Source organism: Microtus pennsylvanicus, chromosome 6 (assembly GCF_037038515.1).
Source record: "Microtus pennsylvanicus isolate mMicPen1 chromosome 6, mMicPen1.hap1, whole genome shotgun sequence".
Taxonomy (NCBI): Eukaryota; Metazoa; Chordata; class Mammalia; order Rodentia; family Cricetidae; genus Microtus; species Microtus pennsylvanicus.
The window spans coordinates 56,383,783-56,408,031 of NC_134584.1; the positions used below are offsets into that span (position 1 = coordinate 56,383,783).

Genomic DNA, 24,249 nt, shown 5'->3' on the forward strand with positions numbered 1-24,249 from the left:
CCAGCCATCCTGCAGTCCACAGCACAGCAGTACAAACAAAGACCCTGCCTCAGCAAGGTGACGGCAACAACCCAAAGGTTGTCTGGTGGTCTCCATATGCACACTATGGAGCATGTTAACCCCACAAACAAACAAACAAACAAACAAACAAACAAACAGCCACATAAGTGTTTGGGGGCAGGAGAAATGGCTCTGCCGTTAGGAGCATTTGCTGTTCTTCCATAGCACAGGGATTCCATTCCCAGCACTCACAAGGTGGCTCAGAACAGCCTGTAACTTCAGGTCTAAGGGACCTAACCTCCTCACTTTCTGTCCTCTGAGGGCATCAGGCTCACGTATGGCACACCTACATGCATGCTGGAGAGACATGAAAGCACATAAAATAAATCTATTGAAAAGAACAAAACTAGGGAGGCTGGGAGGAGGTGGAAATTTGTTTTTTTTTCTTTCTTTTCTTTATTCTCCTTTTATCAATAAAAAAAATACATAAAAAAAAAAGAAAAAAAAGAAAAGAACAAAACTATCTCCGAAGATACACAACTGCTAACTATGAAAATACTGCAAATTCACTGCAGCAAACTTAGAATCTCCATCTTATATATCCCAGGATCTCGAAAACTCCAAACAATGAAAGAGTGGTGGGGGGATAATGGCAGCTCAAGGACCCGCGTCCTTCCACTTTGTCTTAGTTTCCATTTGACACAATGGAACTGGAACATACCTAAGTGAAAAGCCTCAAGCCTAAAAGAAACCTTTAAACTGTAAGCTGGTTAAGAAAACTGACAAAAATGGAATTATATAGTAACTAAACAGTAAGAGGGGATGATTAGACACCCACATGCCGGAAAAAAGAAAAACTGTTCTCCTACTTGTTCCCCTTTCCTTTGCCCTGAGAATATTCCGGAACTCTCCTCCCCCACCCCCGGTGTTACCTGGAGAGAGAAATGAACAATGAGGAAGAATGAAACATCAGTTTTAGGACCTGCCAACCTCTCACCCAGCCATCCCCCTGAGCGGTCCTAATGGAAGCCTGGCTTGTTCCCCTTACACACAGGCAGGCAAGGCCTTCTCTCCAGCCATCCTGGGTGCTGACCTATTCTTTCAAACTAAGAACTAGAAAACAGGATCCAGATATTAATGCCAAAGGTTTGGTTCTTGTTTAACAGAAAAGACAGTCTTCACGGCAAACGGGGATCCTTTGGTGCTGTCCCAGGAGAGAATAATAACTGAGGTCCAGGGGAAAGGAAATCCCCTGGACCTGCTTCAGCCTGACACCTGTCCTAAGGACCTCCCAGAGGGCATAATTACAGATCCACCCCCAACTCCCTTTGCTTGTCACCAGAACAGGAAGGACAGGAAGGGCTGACACAGCCAGCTCACTCTCCAAATGTACTTTTTCTTCCTGCACCGAGGTCACCAGTGCACCCAACACTGACCAGCAGGCTGTGTTACTACAGAGCTCTTAGAAATTAAAAAATGTTTATAAATTTCAAGATACCTATTTGAAATACTGTTGGATTAGCAGCATTTGAAACGCTCTGTGCTAAAAAGCTGTGTTTGTTTCAATGCAGGCTTCTTTATCTACCCAATAGTAACCTGCTGTACTGGAGAACCAACTTTATTTTAACATAAGTGACACCTTGTGGTGTTAAACGGTATAACTTTTCCCATCCCGTTCAGTACAAAATACACCTATAACTTTCAAGGAACAGGAAATGCATCACTGAAAAGTAAAGCAAACCTTATACTGACCAGGAAGTATGTGCGTACTCTACAACCAGAATAAACCAGAATACAGTCCCAAAGCAACGTTCTACCAGTTAGGCAGACCAACCTGAGAGGTGGAAGTGCGTTTGGAGAGTATTAATGGTCTTTCTTTCTCATTAATCTAAACTCCAGAACTTACTGAAATCCCCACCCTTCTCTCGCAGCTCCCGGGAAAGGCGATATAAATTAAGAGGAAACTGAGAAGATGTGGAACAGGTCTCATTAGGACCACTCAAAGTATTGTCTGAGACACTCGGAGCACACACACGGAAACTTGGAAGAGTAATTTGACAGTATAATTTTATGTTTATTGGATCTAATAAAAACAGGGCGGTATTTTACATGCTTTTTTCCACTTTATTTTTCTAGTAATTGATTTTTATTGAATTTTACAGAAGTATTCATCCATGACAGACTGAAAATTTTAAAAGAAAAGCTCTTCAGCAGTTTGGGAACAGAGAGACCACACAATATTGTTGTCAGTTTCACTGTGGTGTGACTTATACTCCGATTCTAAGAGAATACTCTGTTCAGTCTGCACACAAGTGCCAAGTCCTGAGATGGCTATCAGCCACATACAGTCCCTCCTCCAGGTGTGCCCGCGGCCCGTCACAGTCAGCCACATACAGTCCCTCCTCCAGGTGCGGCCTGAGATGGCTATCAGCCACATACAGTCCCTCCTCCAGGCGCGCCCGCGGCCCGTCACAGTCAGCCAGGCTCTCACACTCCTGCCACCACTCTGACCTCGTCTTGTCCAGGACTGCACAGGAGCTGAGACCGCATGGCAACTGGCATTGCGTGTGTGTGCTCTTCAACACAGATAAGTCAGAGATTCCCAGCCTGTGCACCACAAACCCTTTCACAGGGGTCACCTAAGACCATCTGCATATGACATTTACATTACAACTCATAACAGCAATAAATTTACAGTTATGAAGTAGAAACCAAAATAATTTTATGGTTGGGGGTCCCCCCAACATGTGGAACTGTATTAAAGGGTCACAGCATCAGGCCGGCTGAGAACAACTAGACCAGACCAAGCAATTCTTCTATGACAGATCCATTTCCTATCAACAACTTCTCTCAATAATACTCATCTAGGTTTTAGCTATCACAAATAATTTTACTTTTATTTATTTAAGAGGACTAGTTTTGAAGCAGTCTCTCCACATAGGCCAGGCTGGCCTGGAACTGCAGATCTTAGTGCCTCTGCCTCCCTAGCGCTAGGACTACAAGCATGTATCACTGTGTCGGGTCTATTTTTTTGACATAGGAACACTGTACACGTTATGGGTACCACATCACACTGTGGTACATGTACACAGCACACTGTGGTAAGCACACCTATCTTCTCTGTGGCAGGTTTCAGATCACTGGACTTGCACTGCGAGGGCTTGCACCAACTCACTGGCGCTCGAGCATTTTCTCTCTGTTCAAAGTATTCAAAGATTTCCCCCAGGTCTCGTGAAATGGACACTAGTTATCGTGACCTAGTCACTCTTCCCTCACAACAGTTTAAGACATGTGCACCACTAACAGCAACACCTGAGCCTTAGGTCTAAAAAGGAAGGTGCAGCAAAGTGCTGAGGGACAGTGACGGGCGCCCCAATCGGAGGTATCAAAACCTTAGAGTGGGGCGAGCAGATGATACGTTTTCTAAGGCTTTGAGAAACTCCCGACAGGAAGGCACGACTCCTGGGGGAAAGGGCAAGGGTGAATGGAGCTGCAGCGAGGGCTGGCAGCTGCAGCAGGACGCAGTGCTCCACAGCCAAGGAGCAGCACCAGGTTCTGCTACACACCCTCTGGATCCTCAGAGCTCTGTGCGGCTTTAGGTACGTGTTGTTCACTTAAAACATACAAAAATGTAAAACAACAAACTGCAGCTACAACTGTGAGAACTAACAAATAAAAAGAAATGCACTGAGAAGCAAACTGTGAGACCTAGCAGTGCATGAAGCAAACAAAGCAAAAGGACATCCTGCAGAGGGCAGGGGAGGCAGCTGGGCGCCGTCAGGCTCAGGAAAGGGGCAGGCAAGCCAGGTCTGGAGGAGGGCGAGGCACTGACACAATACTAAAGGCTTCAGGGTTTACTCTGAGAATTTTGTCTTTGTTTTTCTTCAAGACAGGGTTTCTCTGTAGCTTTGGAGCCTGTCCTGGAACTAGCTCTTGTAAACCAGGCTGGCCTCAAACTCACAGAGATCCGTCTGCCTCTGCCTCCTGAATTAAAAGTAGGCACTTACTCTGAGATTTTTTAAACCACTGAGCAATGAGTGTTTTTCAAAAAAGAATTATAATCTAATCTATTTAGCAGGGCCCTTCTGGCTGCTATGTTCTAAACATGGGGACTTACATAGTAAAAAGACTTCCAGTTCCTGTCATGAAACCACCTTGTACACGGCTACAGGAAGCTGCTATTTGTAAAGCCACAGGCAGGTGCACACACAGGGGACATACACAGCAGGACTCAGAGACCACCATCCTCATGAGAAGAACAAACATGACTCTCCCTTCGCACCGGTCAGCTTCCCCAGGAAGCCAGGACTGTGACTCAGGTTACAAAGACTGAAATCTTTGAAGGGCAAATCAGACAGGATGGAACCACCCAAAAGGAACACAAAAGCTGTCTGCACACTCCCTTCAAGGAGCTGGTATGTTTTCAGGGGACAAGATTGTAAGAAACCAGAAAATGTAACTGGGAGGGTAAATACAGGAGAAGAAGCTCCAGTACCCTGCTGGGCTCTTCAAATCATGGCCGAGCCACAGACAGGTCCGCACTAGAGGTACAGAGGCAGACGGAGGAGGGGTGCACAAAGCCTGGAGAGATGCGGTTCAGAGTGTCGGCTGGCACTGAAGGCCGTGTGGGACAGCAGATCTGTCCAAAGAATTCACAACCTCCTTGGGTTTGAATTTCCTCAGATTCATCAAAGGTTTTATTCTAAATACCCAAAATCATCAAAACTTGAGATGGGGACAGAGGGACAAATGGCGGAAACTAAACGGTGAGGAGATAGAAGGAAGGAAAAGAACAAATGTAGACACAAATCCATGACTAGAGTCACCAGACAGAAATATTAAAATAACTAAACATGGTCACAAATCACAAGAGAAAGATGGACAAATAGACGGTACAATAAAGACAGATAATCAAAGGATATTCAGAACTGAGAAATACAGGATCTGATGTAAAAGCCCTCTGGGTAGTTTTCACACCAGACTAAGAACTGGAGGCAGAGCCCAGCAAACACATGAAAACTAAAGCTCAGAGACAAGGACCGGAAACAGCTGTTCTGTGCCTTGTGTACTATGACGTCAAAACACCTAGCAGCTCTAATTAGAGGCAAAAGCAAGGACGAGAAATCAAAATACAAAAATATCTGAAGAAGTTGTTCCAAACTGGAAAACACTTGAAGTCACATATTTTAAAAAACTTTAGGAAAGGGGGAGAAGACAATATCATACCAAGTGTAACAGCCAAATGGCTGAAAACAATGAGAAACCAGTCATTAAAGCATTCAAAAATTAAACCCATTAAGACAGGGGTCTGCAAACCTCTATAAAGGGACAGATAATAAATATTCTAGCCTTTAACAGCCACCCCATCTCTAATGTAATACCCATCTCTACTGCAGCATGAAACAGCCATAAATAATGCATAAATAATCAGACATGGCTATGTCTGAATAAGAGTTACTGAGAGGGGCAGGCCTTACCTAACAATGACAGCACACTTCAGAAGCTATTATATAATAGTAGGAGATAATAGATAATGGAATTATTTAAAGAGCTAGATTATTCAACATGGGACATATAATTCTAGTACTGAAATACTACATATCTAATTTGATGACAGCAGTATTGACACTGATGTGAAAAAATAACCATTGTCAGTTGCTGGGGGAACTTGGTATAACCCACCTGGAAGCTAACTCAGCAAAATAATTTAATATTCAATAAACTTTGACTTAAAATTCTATCACTAAAAAATTTTCCTATAACCAGGCATGGTACCACAATCCTTTAATCCCAGCATTTGGCAGGTAGAAGCAGGTCAACTCTGTGAATTCGAGGTCAGCCTGGTCTACAAAGCAAGCTCTAGGAGAGCCAGGATTGTTAACACAGAGAAACCCTGTCTCAGACAAAAACAGAAACAAAACACAAAGTTTCCAATAAGCAGCTAAACTCTCACAAGTGTGTATGCAGAAGTGTATACTGCAGAAGTGCTCATCCCTGGCAAAAGTGAAATCAATCAAATGAGTGATTAACTTCAAGGAACACAGTGCTATCTCCAGAACATATTACAAAGAAAGGAAGATACAGAAAGAACGCTGTGTCTGTCTGCATAAGACCCTTTGATTTTTTTCTTCTGAAAAAATAGATAAGAAGTTTTCATTGTGGTTAACTATGGCTGTATGTGAATGGAAGTTATACACCACGTGTTTATAACATACACTTAACTCAGTCCCAGTGTTTTCTGTAACTTACCACTGTACTTTGTTGTCATATTCAGAGAGACAAAGTCAAGATGAAGTATATGTGGATGGCATTATTCCCACATAACCAATAAAGAAACCAGACAGGCCAGGTGGTGGTGGTGCAAGCCTTTAATCCCAGCACTCAGGAGGCAGAGGCAGGTGGATCTGTGAGTTCGAGCCAGCTTGGTCCTCACTAAGCCTCCATTAGTACACCATCATAGAACTGGGATTGGTGAAGCACAGATAAACAAAACATTTTCAAACCCAATCCTGTAAAGAACCATGTAGGAAGTACAAACTCTGTAATTAAGAGTGTTACATGACTTCCTTGCTAATCACATTCTACCATAAGAAAAAAACTTTACTTTTTTTTCTTTTAAACTCTAAATTTAACATAAAGAAAACTGATTGCTGGAACCATAGTAAACACTGATTGTAATTATTCTCAACAGCAGTCTGAGATGTCTGTGATATACTCCTGCATAAGTCAAAATACACTTTATTTTTACTGATATACTTGGGCTGTATTTGGTTAACATTAGTTCATGTAGATTCATCAGCTCACAATTAATTAGTATTACAGAATAGTGTATTCCATCCAAACAATTCATCTTTGTTGGCTCACATGCCTCACTGCTCCTGGCAGGCCACCAGGATGATGGGCACGGTGCCCCAGTAGCAGATGGGTATAAACACAGGCTTGCCAAGCAGTCAGCTGGTGCACCAAGTCTGAGTATCAGTACTCACTCTTCCTCCAAGAAATTCATGAACTCTATGAGAGTAAATGTAAGTTTTCTACAACTGTGTTAGTAAGATATGCCAATTCAAAGCCAGATTAATTTAAAAACTATTTTTTTAAAGCAAACATGTTTCCAAGGCCACTGAAGGAAAGTTTCCCATCTGATGTGTTGGATCAGCCTTCTGTGTAGGGAACTAGAGTGATAGATACGCAATCTCTACTGAGATAAGCTCGGCCCTGAAGCCCTTGAAAAAATGTGTTCACATGGGGACACTTTCAAGCTGGACAAGTTCTATGGAGTTGCATCACGTGTGTTCTTACAATACTGAATTCTACCCTTGGGAGAGTTGGCTCCGAGATCTGGAGCAGAAATGGACAACACAAAACTGGGAGTGCTATGGTATTGACTATCAACTACTTACAGCTATTAGTAAATACTAGCAGTTTATGTTGAATGAGTTACAGTCTATATCAGTTCATAATGGAGTGCTACCCTCATCCCTACTTCATACCCAAGGAATCCAGGGGCCAAGAGCGGTAAGCAGCCTGCCACGTACATTAGCCACTCTGCCAGCAACCAGCTTTCACACAGGCAGACCAGCTGCCGAGTGGGCTTGCCTGAGGAACAGGCCTTCCTAACTCAAAAGCTCACCAGAAGCCATGTACTTGTTGTGATCCTTTCTTACAGATATGGCCTCTGTACTAAATCTTAAACACAATGCATTAATTGTCTGTGTAGAATCAACCTCCACAGCTTCTCCAGACTGAATTCTCTGTTCTTGGTCTTCCAAGTGAGCACCAATCCTCTTCCCTCCCCAATGATGGCTTCACTAAGAGTCCACACTGGCCTTTTCACATACCACACGCTGGTCACTCAGTGGTGTCCAGCATCATTTCAAATGGTAACTAGCGAATGGCAATCACCAGCCTGCGGGCGAGACTACATCTACCAAGCTGAAGGCCTAAAGAATGCTCATCTATCAGCTGAAACTCATGAGATCCAAAACAGAACTCAACACCTTCCTACCTCACTCCAGGCTTGCTCAAACATCATATCCACTATGCTGGGCCAATTCAGTACCCAACATCTCTAAAATAAATATCATTAAATTAATCACTCCTCTACTTAGAATTCTTTGCCAGCTCCTTACTGTGCAAACTGTCATGATAAGGTCCAACACTCAGCATAGAGTGCCACGGGATCAGTGAGACAGGCGCTGGCTACCTCATCCTTCTCACCAATCCTTCATTCCTCCCAGCTCTGGGCTCTGCTCAAACTGAACTTTTTCATGTTCCCCAACGAGCTCTAAATCACTGCCTATAAACCAGTAGTACCCCTTGGATGTTCTGTCATAAAAAAACACCTGTACTGTACCACTACCCAATGTGGTAACCGCTAGTCAGAGTCCTACAGTCTCGTTCCAGCGGGAATGAGAAACTGAGTCTTTTATTTCAATTACAGTTAAATAATTCCATTTGGCTAGCAGCCATAATGAGCAGCACAGCTTTGAAGCTGTGTCTATTTGGTTCCCTCTGCCAGCTACTGACAGGTATATGAGCAAAGTCTTCGCAAGACCTCCCATCTAACAATCGTCAACACTCATTCTTTCTTTATCATTAATAAGGTCTCAATCTATGTGTGTGTGTGTGTGTGTGTGTGTGTGTGTATTCTTATTTGCATGCCACAGTTGTTTACTCTGTCATGTGAGTGCTTGTGTGTGTCCACTATCTAAAAACCATATTTCTCAGAACCAAGTCCCATCCTGGAAGAGGAATCCAAGCCTCTAGGAGTTAACTGACTGTTTCTGGGCATCCAGGTGGGGCTTACTTTAGAGCTGCTGTCCACCTCCTAGGTGTCCTGTGAAGAAAGGGCATCACTCCTACAGTTCTCCTTCTATCCCATCAGTGCTTTTCTCTCCCATCAGCCGCTTCGATAAACAAGCACATAACATCCCTTGACATGACCTGTCTCTCCAGGCACTGCGTTTTTTTGCTCCCTGTCCTAGAATACACATTAACTACAATTTCTCATCTTTCTCAAGTCCATTCAGACCTGTCACTACACCTAAAATATTGGTCAAGATTACCCAAGTTCTCCACACCAACAAACTCAAACTCACCTCTCAGTGGTCACTTTCCTCAACCTGTCCTTATGCTCTGACCCCATGACCCCAAAAATGCCCAGCACTTAGTATGCCAGCTTTTTCTTTTCCTACCCATTCTCTACCCAACCCTGTGGCACTTCCCTTTTCTCTAGCCTCATTTCTCCCTTACGCTCCAGATCCAGACTTACAGCTCCAGCTGCCTATTTCCTACCTCTACTTCCATTCCTAACACAATATTATCTCAATCTTAACATACAGAAGTCCCTAGTCCCTCAGAGCTTGGTTTTGTCTGTCTGCTTGTTGTCTTTATATAGGCTCCTTCATTGTATTCAAGAGCAATTCTAAACTTCCACTGCGCAGACAGAAGAGCTCAGGTCCATCCCTGCTGTATCTTTTTCTTACACATTTATTGTAGCTAAAGCATCAGCAACTCCATCAACATGTGGTCGATGTTGTGGGATATTACATATCTCTTTGCTGATCTCTCATCTCAGACCTCTAAATGACAGCTGGTTTAGGAGTCTTTAAGGTCTTTTAAAAAATAAACAGGAGTAGGGCAGTGGTGGCGCACACCTTTAATCCTAGCACTTAGGAGGCAGAGGCAGGTGGATCTCTGTGAGTTTGGGGCCAGCATGGTCTACAAAGTGAGTTCCAGGACAACCAGGACTGCTACATTAAAAAAAAAAAACCCTTTCTCAAAGAACCAAAAAATAAAAAATAAATAAATAAAAATAAACAGGGCCATCCCATTCCTTTCCTCAAAACCCTCAATGGCATTCCTTCTCTTTCAGGGTAAAAATCCAAGTCTTTACAAGGCCCTCTGAAAGCTGGCCTTCATCCTGCACCCCAACTTTTACCTCTTCTTATCTCATCTTCTAATTTATTTACTGTTCCTTCTGTGCTTACTCCAGCCATGCTGGCCTCTCACTTGATCTTCACACGGGTCAGAAATTCTCCTGCCTTGATGCCTAAGCAATTTACGCCTTGTGGATAGCAGACACCACATGCTGCTTCCTCAGCTTCTGCGTGCGTGTGCTCCTGGACTTTTCCTGGCTCTGCACTGGACACTCCAGCCCCTCACTCTGAACTATCCTTCACTCCTTCTACTGCATTCTTTACCATAGATGATCTCGCGGGGACTTGCTTAGTGCACATCTTCTCCAGCTAGAAGAATAAAGTCGAGGGCAGTCGCTTATTCACGGTTTCCTCCTCGGTATTAACAACAGTGCCTGGAGCCAGAGACGGCTCAGAGGGTGAAGACATATGCCCCAAGCCTGCCAATCTGAGTGCCATCCCTGGAACCCATGAGGGAAAGAAGAGAACCAATTCCCAAAAGCTGTACACTGATTCCAACATGGAATGACAAAGAGAGGGAGAAAGGGAAGGAAGACTATTTTAAAGAGCAATACCTAGCATTCCTATGTACTGAATCAAAAAATTACTTGTAAAATTTATTAGTTATTGAAATATGCCAGAGTCTGCTCCACCACAGTCAGCTATGGTAGCTGGAGGTAGGCAAAAGGTTCAAGGAAATGGCAGATAAAAGAAATTGAGACAGAAAACACAGAATAAATTCGGAAAGTCTGTTGGTAAATACCAACCAGCCCTAAGTTTATTTCAGAGCTTGCTTATACACAGATTAAAGGCAGAACAAAGAGCAGTGCAGTCAGTAAGTCACCTCCCTGCACTGTCCTGGGGAGAAAGCACAGGCAGGCTCGCCATCTATCCTGTGAGTCCTGCTAGCAGCGCGCAGTTTCTTAGTCTTACTGGACGAGCCTCAGGATGCCTTCACCAGCCTGTGTCCTAATAGATAATGTGTTCTTCCCACGGGCTTCACCAGAACTTTCTCACAGCTCTCAAGAAGACTGCAACAAACAAGCTTGAACTCAAATGACTTTTAAGTCAGAACAGACTCCAGAGGGAAACTGAGTCACTTGTGGGCCACCATGACATACATCTGTCACACAACTGACACTGAACAGTTAGCCATTCTAAATACACACTTTGCCTAAAACTCCCCAGTGGATTTGGCACAATAAACTTCAAACCCTTATTCTGGAGCCCGGCACAATCTGGCCCCGCCCTGCACTCCACTCCTTGCCGCCATTCTGCCCTCATGTTGAACCAATTTCTTCCCCTCTTCAAGACCATATTCTTAACCCACGCCAAGAGTAAAGATGATGGTGTCTGCACACCATGGCTTTGGAAGCAGCCTCATTTACAGTCTCCCCTTGTTTCGCCTCCATGCCAACCCACTCCAGACACTGACCTTCTATCAGCAATACAAGCACTCAGCCCATCAGTGAGCAGACATTCGCTACAAACTGTCTGTTTGTGTGGATCTGTGAACTTGCTGCGGCTGATATGCTAAATGTCTTCCCTAAATACACCCAGCACTGTTCATAATATGAAATACAGGAAATCATTTCCTCTCTGATTACTCTACTTGGGGCTCTTCACTTTAAATTTTCCATTTGGACTGGGGACAATTTGTTTTTGTCAGCGGCTCATATACACCAGCGTGATGCTGTCATATGATTTTACTACGACACATTTGTCATTCTGGGAGTGTAACTTTAGCGTAGGGTTTTTTAAAAAGAACATTCCAGGGAACCATCTGTCTGCTTTTTGTTGTTGCTAATGTTTAAGCACATTCCTTCGAGTAGCAAAAGATGCTCAAAGTTCCAAGTGTTCCTGAGACAACACCATCTCACAGTTTATAATCCGACAAGCTCTAAGTTTCTCAGACAACACTATCTCACAGCCCATAATCTGACAAGCCAGAAATGTAAGGATGTGGACTTTCAGCAGTGTTGGTGATCCTAAAGGGTCCTACTGATATAGGGGTGAACAGCTCCCTGGCTGAGCTCTGTTAAGTCAGGGCTGATTCTCCACCAAGAACGAGCTAGGTGAAGCAGAACAAGAGGGGATGCTTCAGAAAGTAGGACCTGCTTACAGGCATGTTTCATCAAATTTTTATTACTTACATTTAGTTCAGAATATATTTGGAGAATTAAATTATATTAATAGGTGCCATTCGATAGCTACATCACACAGGAAAGGTGAGGATTCAACACAATTTAAAGGTAAGTATATGCCCATATTACTGTCAGGAGACAAATGACTACAGTCTACAGCGGAAACACCGTGAGCTGGGAGTACAACCCATGGCAGACCACAAGTTTAACATGTACAAGACCCTGGGTCAAATCACAGCACCAAGACAAACACAAGGGAATATATACGCAATAATCCCAAGTTTGTAATAAAATATGCCTTTGAAAAGTATGAGAGAGACTTAAAAATCTTGACTGACATGACAATTCCAAGTTAAGTAAACCTAACACAGCCAAGACAAAAGCAATGTCATGAAGAGAAGGGCTATCCTGAAACAATACACAATTAACTTAAGGTGACACCGTAGCAAGACCAGACCACAGGAGGAGTCACATTACCCATTACCCTCCCCTTTTAGGGTGCAGGGATCAAACCATGGGTGCAACATCCCTAGCCACTCTGTCTCCTCTCTCTCCGTGTGTGTGTGTGTGTGTGTGTGTGTGTGTGTGTGTGCACATATGTGCAAGTGCCCCAATTAGTCAAAGGGATGTCAAATAGCTGGAGGTGGAGTTGCAGACAGTTGGGAACGGCCAGGTGGGTACTGGGCACTGAACTGCAATTCTCTGTAAGAGCAGCAAGCGCTCCTAACTCTCCCCAAGTCTTCACTTCTGAACAGCACAAGTTAATTAAACAGTAGGAGTTTGTTTAATCTGAATCCCCGAACAGAGTAAAAGGATCTGAAAGTGCCTGTCGGGCAAAATTAAGAACCAAAAAAGATACCTTCCTGGTCCACTTCACATAAATTATGCCATTTAATATTACAATGTGTACAGTCTCTAGGTCAGTGTTTCTCAACATGTGGGTCGCAATCCCTCTGGAGGTCAAATGACCCTTTCACAAGGGTCACATCAGAGATCCTGCATATCAAATATTTACATTATGATTCATAACAGTAGCAAAATTACAATTATAAATTTAGCAACAAAAATGATTTTATGGTTGGAGTCACCACAACTGTATTGAAGGGTGGTAGCATTAGGAAGGTGAGAACCACTGCTCTAGGAAATGTGCAACGAATATCCACTGAGTTTCCAGAATCTTAAGCACACAGAATTACTGAATAATGAAAAACACATCCATTAGAAATACCAGAGTAAGAAGAAAGAAGACTAAGCTCTTACTACTGGAACCATACAGAAGCATTTAATAAGAAATAAAAACATGATACATACAGATCACAATAAACTATGAATGGAAATGAAACAATCACATAAACACATTTACGGGCTCATATTGTGATACAGTGACGCCTTTTCGGTTATGTCAAAATCATCGTTTACTATTAGAGAAGTACTGACACCTAGAACTGGCTTATTTTGAAAAACATTTTTAAGGCCCTCCTCTAAACAGACATCTCATTTGGTATCTACTGCCTTCTAGAAAGACAGGAAAAGTGGCAGATACACAGCTGGACCTGCGACAACTTCATACAAACCAGCTGTGTGTGACTCCACTCAGCAGCAGTGAGAAGCACTGGGACTAAAGACTAGAGGGACAAAGGAATCTCCAAAGTAGGTTCTATAAAGCTGATAATGCGATGAAAACACACTAATGTAATACACCCACATCAGGAAAGCATGCAGCCAGTCCTTTAGTGTCTCTAAAACCTGCACTGTGGATCTAAAGTACTCCACTCCAATGTCAGCAGACGGTTTAGACTGTCCCCTTCCAGTGCAGCTCAGTAGGAGATGGACTGCTAAACTCCTGGTTGTTAATCTTTACTAAATGCAAGGGCCTCTGCAGCCTTCCTTCTAGTCACTCTCCTGATTCTTCAATCAGCCCTACATGGGTTTCAGCCACACAGCCCATTGTCTAGCAAACCCTCCCTGGGTGGTTCAACCAGCCCCACGCTTTCCTATCGGCAGCCCAGAACCTGATGTCCAATTGGCTCTCATCTGAACAGGGACCTTTTCCTACAGCTCTCCTGGTTTCTACATCCCTGGTCTACACAACTCTCGCTTCCATCCAGGTGGCAAAGTCTCCTCAGACCTATGATCCAACAGGAACACTTCAGTGAGGCTCTCACCAAGCTTCTTACGTTAGTTTAGATTCCAGTTTAGAAATCATCTGGGCATGATGGCTCGTGCTTGTAATCTCAGCACTAAGGGGGGCTGACGAAAAAGGGCTGCTTTGAGCTTGGGGCTAATCCTACTTCAAAATTAATAAATAGACAGACAGACAGATAAAAAGGAAGAGGAGGAAGGGATAGGGGAGGGAAAGAAGGAAGAGGGAGGAATGAGGAGAGAAGAGGAGGAAAGAGAGATGAAGGTTTTCTTTCAAATACACTGTCTCACAGAAAACTCCCAGAACCGGGGCGGTGGTAGCACACGCCTTTAAGCCCAGCACTCCAGAGACAGAAGCAGGGGGATCTCTGTGAGTCTGAGGCCAGTCTGGTCTACAGAGCTAGTTCCAGGACAGACAAACCCTGTCTTAAAAGACCAAAAAGTAAAATAAAAAAAAAAAAGAGGAAGGAAGGAAGGAAGGAAGGAAGGAAGGAAGGAAGGAAGGAAGGAAGGAAGGAAGGGAAAAAATTCCAAGAAAGAAAGAAAGAAAGAAAGAAAGAAAGAAAGAAAGAAAGAAAGAAGAAAAAAGGAAGGAAGGAAGGAAGGAAGGAAGGAAGGAAGGAAGGAAGGAAGGAAGGAAGGAAGGACAGGAAAAAATTCCAAGAAAGAAAAAAAGAAAGAAAGAAAGAGAGAGAGAGAGAGAGAGAGAGAGAGAGAGAGAGAGAGAGAAAGAGAGAGAGAAAGAAAGAGGAAAAAATTCCAAGAACAGGCAAGGATTAATCACACCCTTTCTAGAAACAAGGAAACTGAAATTTGAGAAAATCAGCCAAGTTGAACAAGAAACACTATTACTGAAAAGCATTTCCTTAAACCTAGTGTCCTGTCTCCTGTGACGCTAAGGGGAGGAGACTCAGGAACCTTGTGCTCTGGTGTTACCAGCATCACACATTTACAATCATGCTCTTTCTACTCAACTGACAAGGGAAAGAGAGGAGCTGGATGACAACCCAACTAGTTAGCTAAAAGGAGTCAGCTCTAGTATCCTGTGGTGATCTGAATGAGAATGGCCCCACAGGCTCATGCATTCAAATGCTTGGTCCCAGTTAGTGCGACTGTCTGGGAAAGTGATGTGGGAGTGTCATATATCAATCTGTTGATTTCATTGGTTAAGCAATAAAGAAACTGCTTGGCCCTGATAGGTTAAAACATAGGTGGGAGGAGTAAACAGAACAGAATGCTGGGAGGAAGAGGAAGTGAGTTCAGACTTGACAGCTCTGCTCTCTGGAGCAGAGACGCCATGCTCCTCTCTCCCGGGCATTCCCACAAACAGATTCGGGGGGGGGGGGATGGATAAAAATGTAATGATATAGTCAAGACACCAGAAAAGTCCTGCACTGGGAAAGTCAGGAAGATGATGGTGTCCTGTGTCTCTAGTCCTAACAGCTGAGAGGCATATTACCTACGGCAATGCTCTACAGGGCCGTATACCCAAACCTGGAAATGAAGAACACCAGCGACTCCCTGTTGACTAGTATGCTATAAAATAATTAACTGTCAAGGAGTCTGTAAGATGAAGAAAGGGAGACTAGAGGGATATTATCACTACATGGAATGCTGTATGATACCAGACTAGATCCCATCCTGATGAAAAACATCATAAGAGAAAGGAAAGGGCAAGCTGGACTGTACACTGTCCTGTATCAATATCAAACTTCTTGGTCATGTTCGTAATTAGGATTGCATAAGGGACTGCTTTTATTAACAAAAACATACACTAAAGTTTTAAGGCTAAAGGGTGTGATTTAAACAACTCAATCCCATGGTTCAGAAGATAGCAATTCATGTGCATGTGTGTGCATGTGTGTATACATGTGTGTGCATGTTATGTATACATGTGTGTGCATGTGAAGGGGAAGGGAGGGGTACGCAGCACAGCAACTCTTGTTTTAATTGATGATTCTGGACTAGCGAGACAGCTGAGTGGCTAAGAGCACATGCTGAGCTTGCAGAAGACTCAAGTTTGATTTTCAGCACATTAGGTAGCTCCCAACAACCTGTTCCAGAGATCTAATGCCTTCTTTTGGCCTCCATGGGAACTACACAAACCCACACAATGAGACATATAACTAAATAGTAAAAAATTAAAAATTAACCAGGCAGTGGTTACTCACGCCTTTAATCCCAGTACTTGGGAGGCAGAGGCAGGTGGATCTCTATGAGTTAGAGGCCAGCATGGTCAACAGAGGGAGTTCCAGGACAACTAGGGCTATTGCATATATTACACAGAGAAACCCTGCCTCGGAAAAACAAAAGAAAAAAAAATAAAATAAAAATTATACTTGGTGACGCTACAAAGAGCGGTCGTCCTTACAAATGCCGATGAGAAAGACCTAAGATGATTTTAGAGTTAAAAACAAAAACACAAGAAGCGATTTCAAAGTGATCTAATGAAAAGCAGATCTAATGAAAATGGGTGTGCTGGTCACACCTGTAAATACAAGCACTCAAGAGTCTAAGGCAGAAGGATTACAAGTTTGAGGGCAGCCTGGGCTTCATAGTGAGATCTTGTCTCAAAAGACACTTTTCTTTTAAAGGAGAACTCAGGAAGATTAAGTGGCTGCTTGAAAAACAGGAGCCTGTTGTTTCTGCTAACTAACTCCACTAGACTGCAGCTCAGCAGCCAAAGTGCCACAAGTCTGACAGTTTCAAGGTCACATTGTGTCTAAGACTCCGAACTTTTCAGAGTTTTCAACTTCTGGTGAGCTATATGAATTCCCTAATAAAAAACAACAGCATATCCAAACACATGAGAGAAGAAACTGAGGTTGGAATGTCGGGTTTCAAATTCAGACAGCTGTGTGCCCTTGGGCAAATGAACCACTGGACTACAAGTTCCTCACCCTTCAAGTGGAACAAGAGAAGTACCTGGTAACCGTCCACTAAGGACGGCGGGCTGGGGATGCAGCTGGCTCTAGGCAAGACCCCAGCAGACACACACTGACCGTGGTATCTATGAGTACCCAAGTGCACAGCACTCAGTGTTAACGCTTTTGAGTTCAACTCTAACGTCAACTACAATGTAGAGCCATATGTTCTTCCCAGGCCAGGCCCAAACTTTATATAATCTAAAAGAAAAGAGGAAAAAAAAACCCCGAGATGCTATCAAATCAGAAAAGTAGATTACCTGTATACAAGTCACATGCAAATTCAACAACCAAAACATTGTGCTGAGAAAAATATGGAGTTAGAATAAGTTCCTTGTTGGCTCAGTCAGTCACCTAAAGGCACACAATGACAGATGAGATCCACTATTTTTTAAACTTTCCTATCCTGGAAATAATGAACACAAAGATAAATAATATGCTATCTACAAGATCTCAGTCAATAGAGTCAAAACGTAATCTCAATTTCAGCTACTAGCACTTTGTAGTCTACCCAATTGTTTCAAATTTTTAATTATAAAATTAATTAGTATTGAAGTTCACACCCACAATTTCAGCACCAGTGAGGAAGAGGCAGGAGGATGGCCAGTTTCAGTTTGAGACCAGCCTAAGCTAACAGAACAAGACTGCCTTGAACCACCTTCCCCCAAATTCTTAAATTACACCCTCCTAACCCCTGCAAAACACTCAGCCCAGTTACTCTGCCTTACATTGACACAATCTAGTGATAGTCTATTATGTTTCACCACTTTGTGTAACAATAAAGAGATCAAAAATAAGACAAGAGTGGGCTGGCATGGTGCTGCACACACTGGGGAGGCAGAGGCAGGTGGATTCCTCTAACTTCCAGGCCAGCTGGCTCTACATAGTGAAACTTTGTCAGAAAAAAAGACTATTAAACAAAGGGGGACTAAGAATTAAACAAAGTTGTCATAATTCTGTACATTTATACGCAGCCCAATTCCACCCCGCCAAAACGTAAAAATTAAACTAAAAATCAAACCGCTAAGGATGTTTTCAATTCTGGGTGGTATCTGACATGAACCCTTATTACCTTCTTACAAAAATAAGTCTACACTGGTTATTATTTATTTTTTAAATTCGCACTATTTGTGAATTAGGACAGATTCACAACGACATTCTATTTAAATATTATCTCAATGTTTTAGGGGGCGGGGCGGGGAGTTAGTACCCTTGGGCAAAGATCAAGTTAAACCGCCAAAAGGTGACAAAAAGCAGTTTTGTCATTCATTCAGAACCTCAAACCACCGCTTAATCCCTATATAGCAGGGTCCAAAAAGCAGCAGCATTCCCACACCCAACCCCATCTCCCCAAATACTCTCTTCACCTTAAATAAGTGACTTCCTCGAAGTCTGACCCCAGAGACCTTCAATTCACTAGAAGTTCAAAATTCAAAAGTCCTGTGCCCAGCCCAGATCAACGCAGTCAACGGTTTGGGAAGTGGGACCTGAGCTCACCAACTGGTTCTCTTTTCCTCCCCGAGTAAAGTTTGAAAACCACCAGCGCCGCCTTTCACGCCCCAGATGTCCCCCTAAAAAGCCCTGCACCCCGCGGGGCCACCCCACCCAGTCGCCACCCCACCCACCCACCCACCAGAGCAGCCGGGCGTCCCCGCAGGGTCCCCGCACCCCGAGCCCGGGTCCTCACTTCTTCCAATCACTGCTGAAGAGGCCGAAGGCGCCCGAGGGAGAGATGGTCGAGGTGGCCTCCTGCCCCAGCTCCGCCGCCTCCCCTCCTCCCGACTGCTCGTTGTAGGCGAAACTGTTGCTGGACATAGCGGCGGTAGCGGCGAGCGGGCGGCTGCGGCCGAGAGTTCTCTCCGAGGGGGGGGATGGAGTCTCGAGGACACCGAACCAAACTAGTTCAAGCACCAAGGGGCGCGCGCCGGCGCTTCCGGGCTCGTCACCGCTCCGGCCGACCTGGCGGCCCACCCCCCTGCGCGTGCGCACTGCGCCTGTCGGGGCCGGCGCCTGCCGCTCCCGGTACGCTGCACCCGGGACCTACAGCCAGTTTTCCACCGAGTTAGGGTGGTGGGCTTGTAAATACTGGGTTTGAAGCCCTTGGATGAGTTTTGCTGGAGGAACTCTCTCTGATCCTCCAGGGTTCTTTGCTTCACCCCTGCTGTCCCCTGATCGCTCCCCGATTCTTCCAGAAAAAGTGCCTTGCACTCTCTAGATCAACTCCGCTTCAGCAGTCACGAGCTCTCTGCCCTCGGGCTGATTTCCGCTCCTCGCCCAGCCGGCGTGGCCTGAGTGTCATTCTAGACTTGAAAGCTCCTCCTCCAGAGCGTGGTTTGCGGGCTCTGCACAGGGCCAGTCTTGCCCCGGCAAGCGTTGGCTAGGTGTCTGGGAGTCTGAGGCTCCCACCTGAAGCTCCAGGCGTGCGTCCTGCCGGGAGCAGAGCCTCCACAGGCAGCGGGGGGTGCCTGACCTCTGGGCTCCGCCTGCTTAACACTTGGCCTAGACAGCCAGGTGGGAAAAACCTCAGGCAACTTTCCTGGGGAACCAGCCCCGAAGAGGCGTCTCTGATGACTACTGTCCCTTGCCATACTTTACCTACACCCGCGGACAGAAGGAACCTGGAGTCTGCCATGGCAGTCAGCCACCAAAACCCAAGGATAGCGACCCAGGCAAACACCAACTAGGGTCCCCCCAAGGATCCTCTATTTGACCGAAAGTCGAGTATTTCTGGGAAAACATGCTAAGAAGGAGAGGAACATTCGGCTCCAAATTGATCAAAATTTCCTTTCCGGATATATAATGTTAGAGCATCTGAAATATGCTGCTTCCCAGTATTGATGATATTAATAGATTTGTAGAATCTTGCCAACAGCTGATCACCCATGATAATACATAGCTAAGTGTTGTATGACTCTTATACCCTAGGCACTATTTTAAGTGATACGCATGGATTAATTCATTCACTAGGGAAAGACACTAGGCTTTGGTTACTTTATCTGTCAAGTATGGAAACCGATGTACACATCTTCACTACAGAAGAGACCTGAGTGTATAATTTCTTCATCTTAGAGTATGTACACTTGTACTAGACATTCTAAAACGTTCTCCAGTATCCTAGCATGTTACCCCAATGCTTCGTATTAGAGGGTTTCCTCACAGCTCATAATTTTGTCATAAATGTGATATTGTGGATATTATTTATGTCATAATTTTTGTATTCATGTCGATAATGGGTGTAGGTATCTCTCGTGTTATTATTCCATGTGCTTTTTATTTTCTTGAAAATACACATGAACATATTAGTCCGATTTATCTTGACTAGTTCATTTGCATACGGAAAAGGTTTATGTTGTTTTCAGAGGCAGGGTCTCACTCTGTAGTCCTGCCTGGCTTTGAACTTGCAACCCCTCCTACCTTAGCCTTCCATGCTGTGACTCTAGCCATGCAGCCGCACACCCCACTTGAAAAGGGCTTATACTCCAGTGTTCCATTATTTTACAAGATACTTTGTTTTAATACGTAGGGTTTTACTTTTGTTTTCAGTTTCTTATAGAAACCGGAATCACCAGTTCAGGGATGGCACCGCCTGCAGTGCATTGGACCTCCCCACCCCCCATCAATCACTAATTAAGGAAAATGCCTGCAGGCTTGCCTGCCTACAGCCCAGTCTTAGGCAAGGATTTTCTCAACTGAGGATCCATCCTCTCCAGTGACTGTGGCTTGTGTCAAGCTGACATGAACAAGCCAGAACACCATGAAAAGTCGAGGAAGTTGACAAGGAGAGATTTAGAGCTCTTAACCTACCTAATTTTAGGATTGTCTATTTATACAGAAAGAGTAAAATAGTGTACTTCATATGCTAACGTCTAGTGTTCCGCCTTCTCCAGAATGTAAAACTTCTGTATAGCCCTAAGTTGTTTAAGGAAAGAAGGAAGGAAGGAAGGAAGGAAGGAAGGAAGGAAGGAAGGAAGGAAGGAAGGAAAAAAAAAAAACTTTAAATACTGTCCAGAAGAAATGCTTGTGAAAGAACCAGTGACCTAAGAATTCCCAAGATACGTCAGGTTTTTCTCCTACAACCATGTAAAATGTCTATATATATTATTGTGAGATAAACTACGTTTATTGCAAGAAAATTATTTATATATTATTGTGAGATAAACTACGTTTATTGCAAGAAAGTTATTTTTCCATAGTTTTTTTCTGTAATACTTAACAACACCTTTACAAAATGTGCTTTTCATTTCTTTTCCCCTAAACCACATTGCTAACAGATGGTGAGTTGATGCCTGGCAGTTTTGGCACACACCTTTAGTCCCAGTACTGGGGAGGCAGAGGCAGGTGGCTCTCTGTGAATTCAAGGCCAGCCTGGGCTACATAGGAATACCCTGCAGATCTCAAAAAAAAAAAAAAAAAAGTTTGGTGTATTGTTGAACTTGTTATTTAAACATAAAATGTCAGGACCATGTATGAGTGTGTTTATCCTAATACAGCTTACTTTCTTCTCTTCATATTCTATTAGCTCACTCTCTCTTCCTCTCTCATATGCCATACACAGCTACCTTGTTTTAAATATCTATACAATATTTAATTTTGCTGAGGGAAAAATTCTTAGTTTGCCCAAACTTTTGTCAACTGTCTACTTCTGATGGGCCTATCTCTCACTTCTTTGTAAAGCTCTTTTTACCAAGAATACTCTGCCTTCCATAATTAATTAAAATTGTTCGTCCCCACCCACCATGAGCTGCCTGTCTGCCATCAGCAGGAAGTCTGTTTTATTTGTCCAGCTAGACTTCTGTCCCTAGACTTGATGCCAAACACTTCTCCAAACACTGCTTTGAATCACCACTATTTATCCTTGCTACATTCAAAAAGGGATCCCTAGTTAGAGGCCCCTTTCCCATTGTTACAGCTCTATTCCACTTTCAGTTCTGTCTAGCCCTAGTTAAGAACACGTTATCTAACAGACACTACCAAATGTCGAGCTCACAGTAGAGGACCGTTTGTGGCCCACATTCCTTTGACTCAACATTCCCTTTCCAACAATGCACACCATACAACTGATGTTTGCTAATCTGTTTGGTAAAAGGAACCAATCTCAGTGTTGTTTAAAATCAGCACTCACTTCCTAGGGAAGTGATAAAACTCACTGTTCAAGTATGAAATTCTTGAGGCCACATGGTGACACTTGTGATTTTACATAGGAAAGCAGGGTTTCTCGGGGGAACAGACTGCAGTGGTGACCACAAATGTGGCAAAGCAAGAGCAATGAAATTATTCAACACTGTGATTTTATCTTTTATTAAAGATGCAAACTTGAAAAGTGCTTAAGTGGATTATTTATTTTGTTCATTTGCAAGCAAACTATACAGATAATGCATGTTAATTTTATTTTGTATAAGTTATAAAGTGAAAAAGTAGTTAGAAATCTGAATAAGCTAACTATAGAAAGAATTAGAAATTATTTGCCAAAAGTCTACCTCCAAAGGGTGGAGTAAGAGCTCAGGGACTAACAATGCTTGCTGCACAAGCTCAAGGACCAGAGTTCATATCCCAGCACCCACATGCCAAGCCGAATGTGGAGCACATACACATGGTCCCAGCTCTGAGATATGCAGAGGAAGAAATTGGGACTGGCTGGTTTCAAGCTGATAAAACACTAGGTTCAGGTTTAGAAAAGACTTGCTGCCAAAAGATTAGGCAGAGAGTGATAAAGAAGAATACCCAGCTCCCTTTTCTGCCTTGTATGCACTTCTAAGTGTGCATACAAGAACATAGGAGTATACTCCATAAACACACTCCACACACACATTCCACACACACTCCACACACACACACTCCATACACACTCCACACACACTCCACACACACTCCACACACACACTCCACACACACTCACACACACTCCACACACACACCCACACCACTCCACACACACACTCACACTCCACACACACTCACACACACCTCCACACACACACTCCACACACACTCCACAACACTCCACACACACACTCCACACACACTCCACACACACTCCACACACAATCCACACACACACTCCACACACACACTCACACACACCACACATCCACACACACCCACACACACTCCAACACACACTCACACAAACACTCCACACACACTCCACACACACACTCCACACACACTCCACACACACACTCCACACACACACTCCACACACACTCCACACACACTCCACACACACTCCACACACACACTCCACACACACACTCCACAACACACTCCACACACACTCCCACACACTCCACACACACTCCACACACACACTCCACACACACACTCCACACACCTCCACACACACTCCACACACACACTCCACACACACACTCCACACACACACTCCACACACACACTCCACACACACACCCACACACACTCCACACACACACTCCACACACACACTCCACACACACACTCCACACACACACTCCACACACACCACACTCCACACACACTCACACACACACTCCCACACACACACCACACACACACTCCACACACACACTCCACACACACACTCCACACACACTCCACACACACACTCCCACACACACTCCACACACACTCCAACTCCACACACACTCCACACAGACACTCACACACACACTCCACAACACACTCCACACACACCTCCACACACACACTCCACACACACTCCACCCACAACTCCACACACACACTCCACACACACTCCACCACACACTCCACACACACTCACACACACTCCACACACACTCCACACACACACTCCACACACACACTCCACACACACTCCACACACACTCCACACACACACTCCACACACACACTCACAACACACTCCACACACACACTCCACACACACTCCACACACACTCCACACACACTCCACACACACCCACACACACTACTCCACACACACACTCCACACACACTCACACCAGCACACTCCACACACAACACTCCACACACACACTCCACACACACACTCCACACACACTCCACACACACACTCACACACACACTCCACACACACACTCCACACACACTCCACCCACACACTCCCACACACACTCCACACACACACTCCACACACACTCA

The 24,249-nt window shown here is 44.3% G+C and overlaps 1 protein-coding gene across 1 annotated transcript in view; it reads right to left on the minus strand.

Annotated features, from left to right (window-relative positions):
* Positions 1–19,101, minus strand: part of Ap3b1 (adaptor related protein complex 3 subunit beta 1) — a 201,235-nt gene extending 182,134 nt beyond the window's left edge. The window contains exon 1 of the mRNA XM_075976295.1: positions 18,815–19,101. Coding sequence (XP_075832410.1) covers positions 18,815–18,942 — 128 coding nt within the window. The 5' untranslated portion in view covers positions 18,943–19,101. The remainder of the gene's footprint in view (positions 1–18,814) is intronic.
* Positions 19,102–24,249: the final 5,148 nt, after the last annotated feature.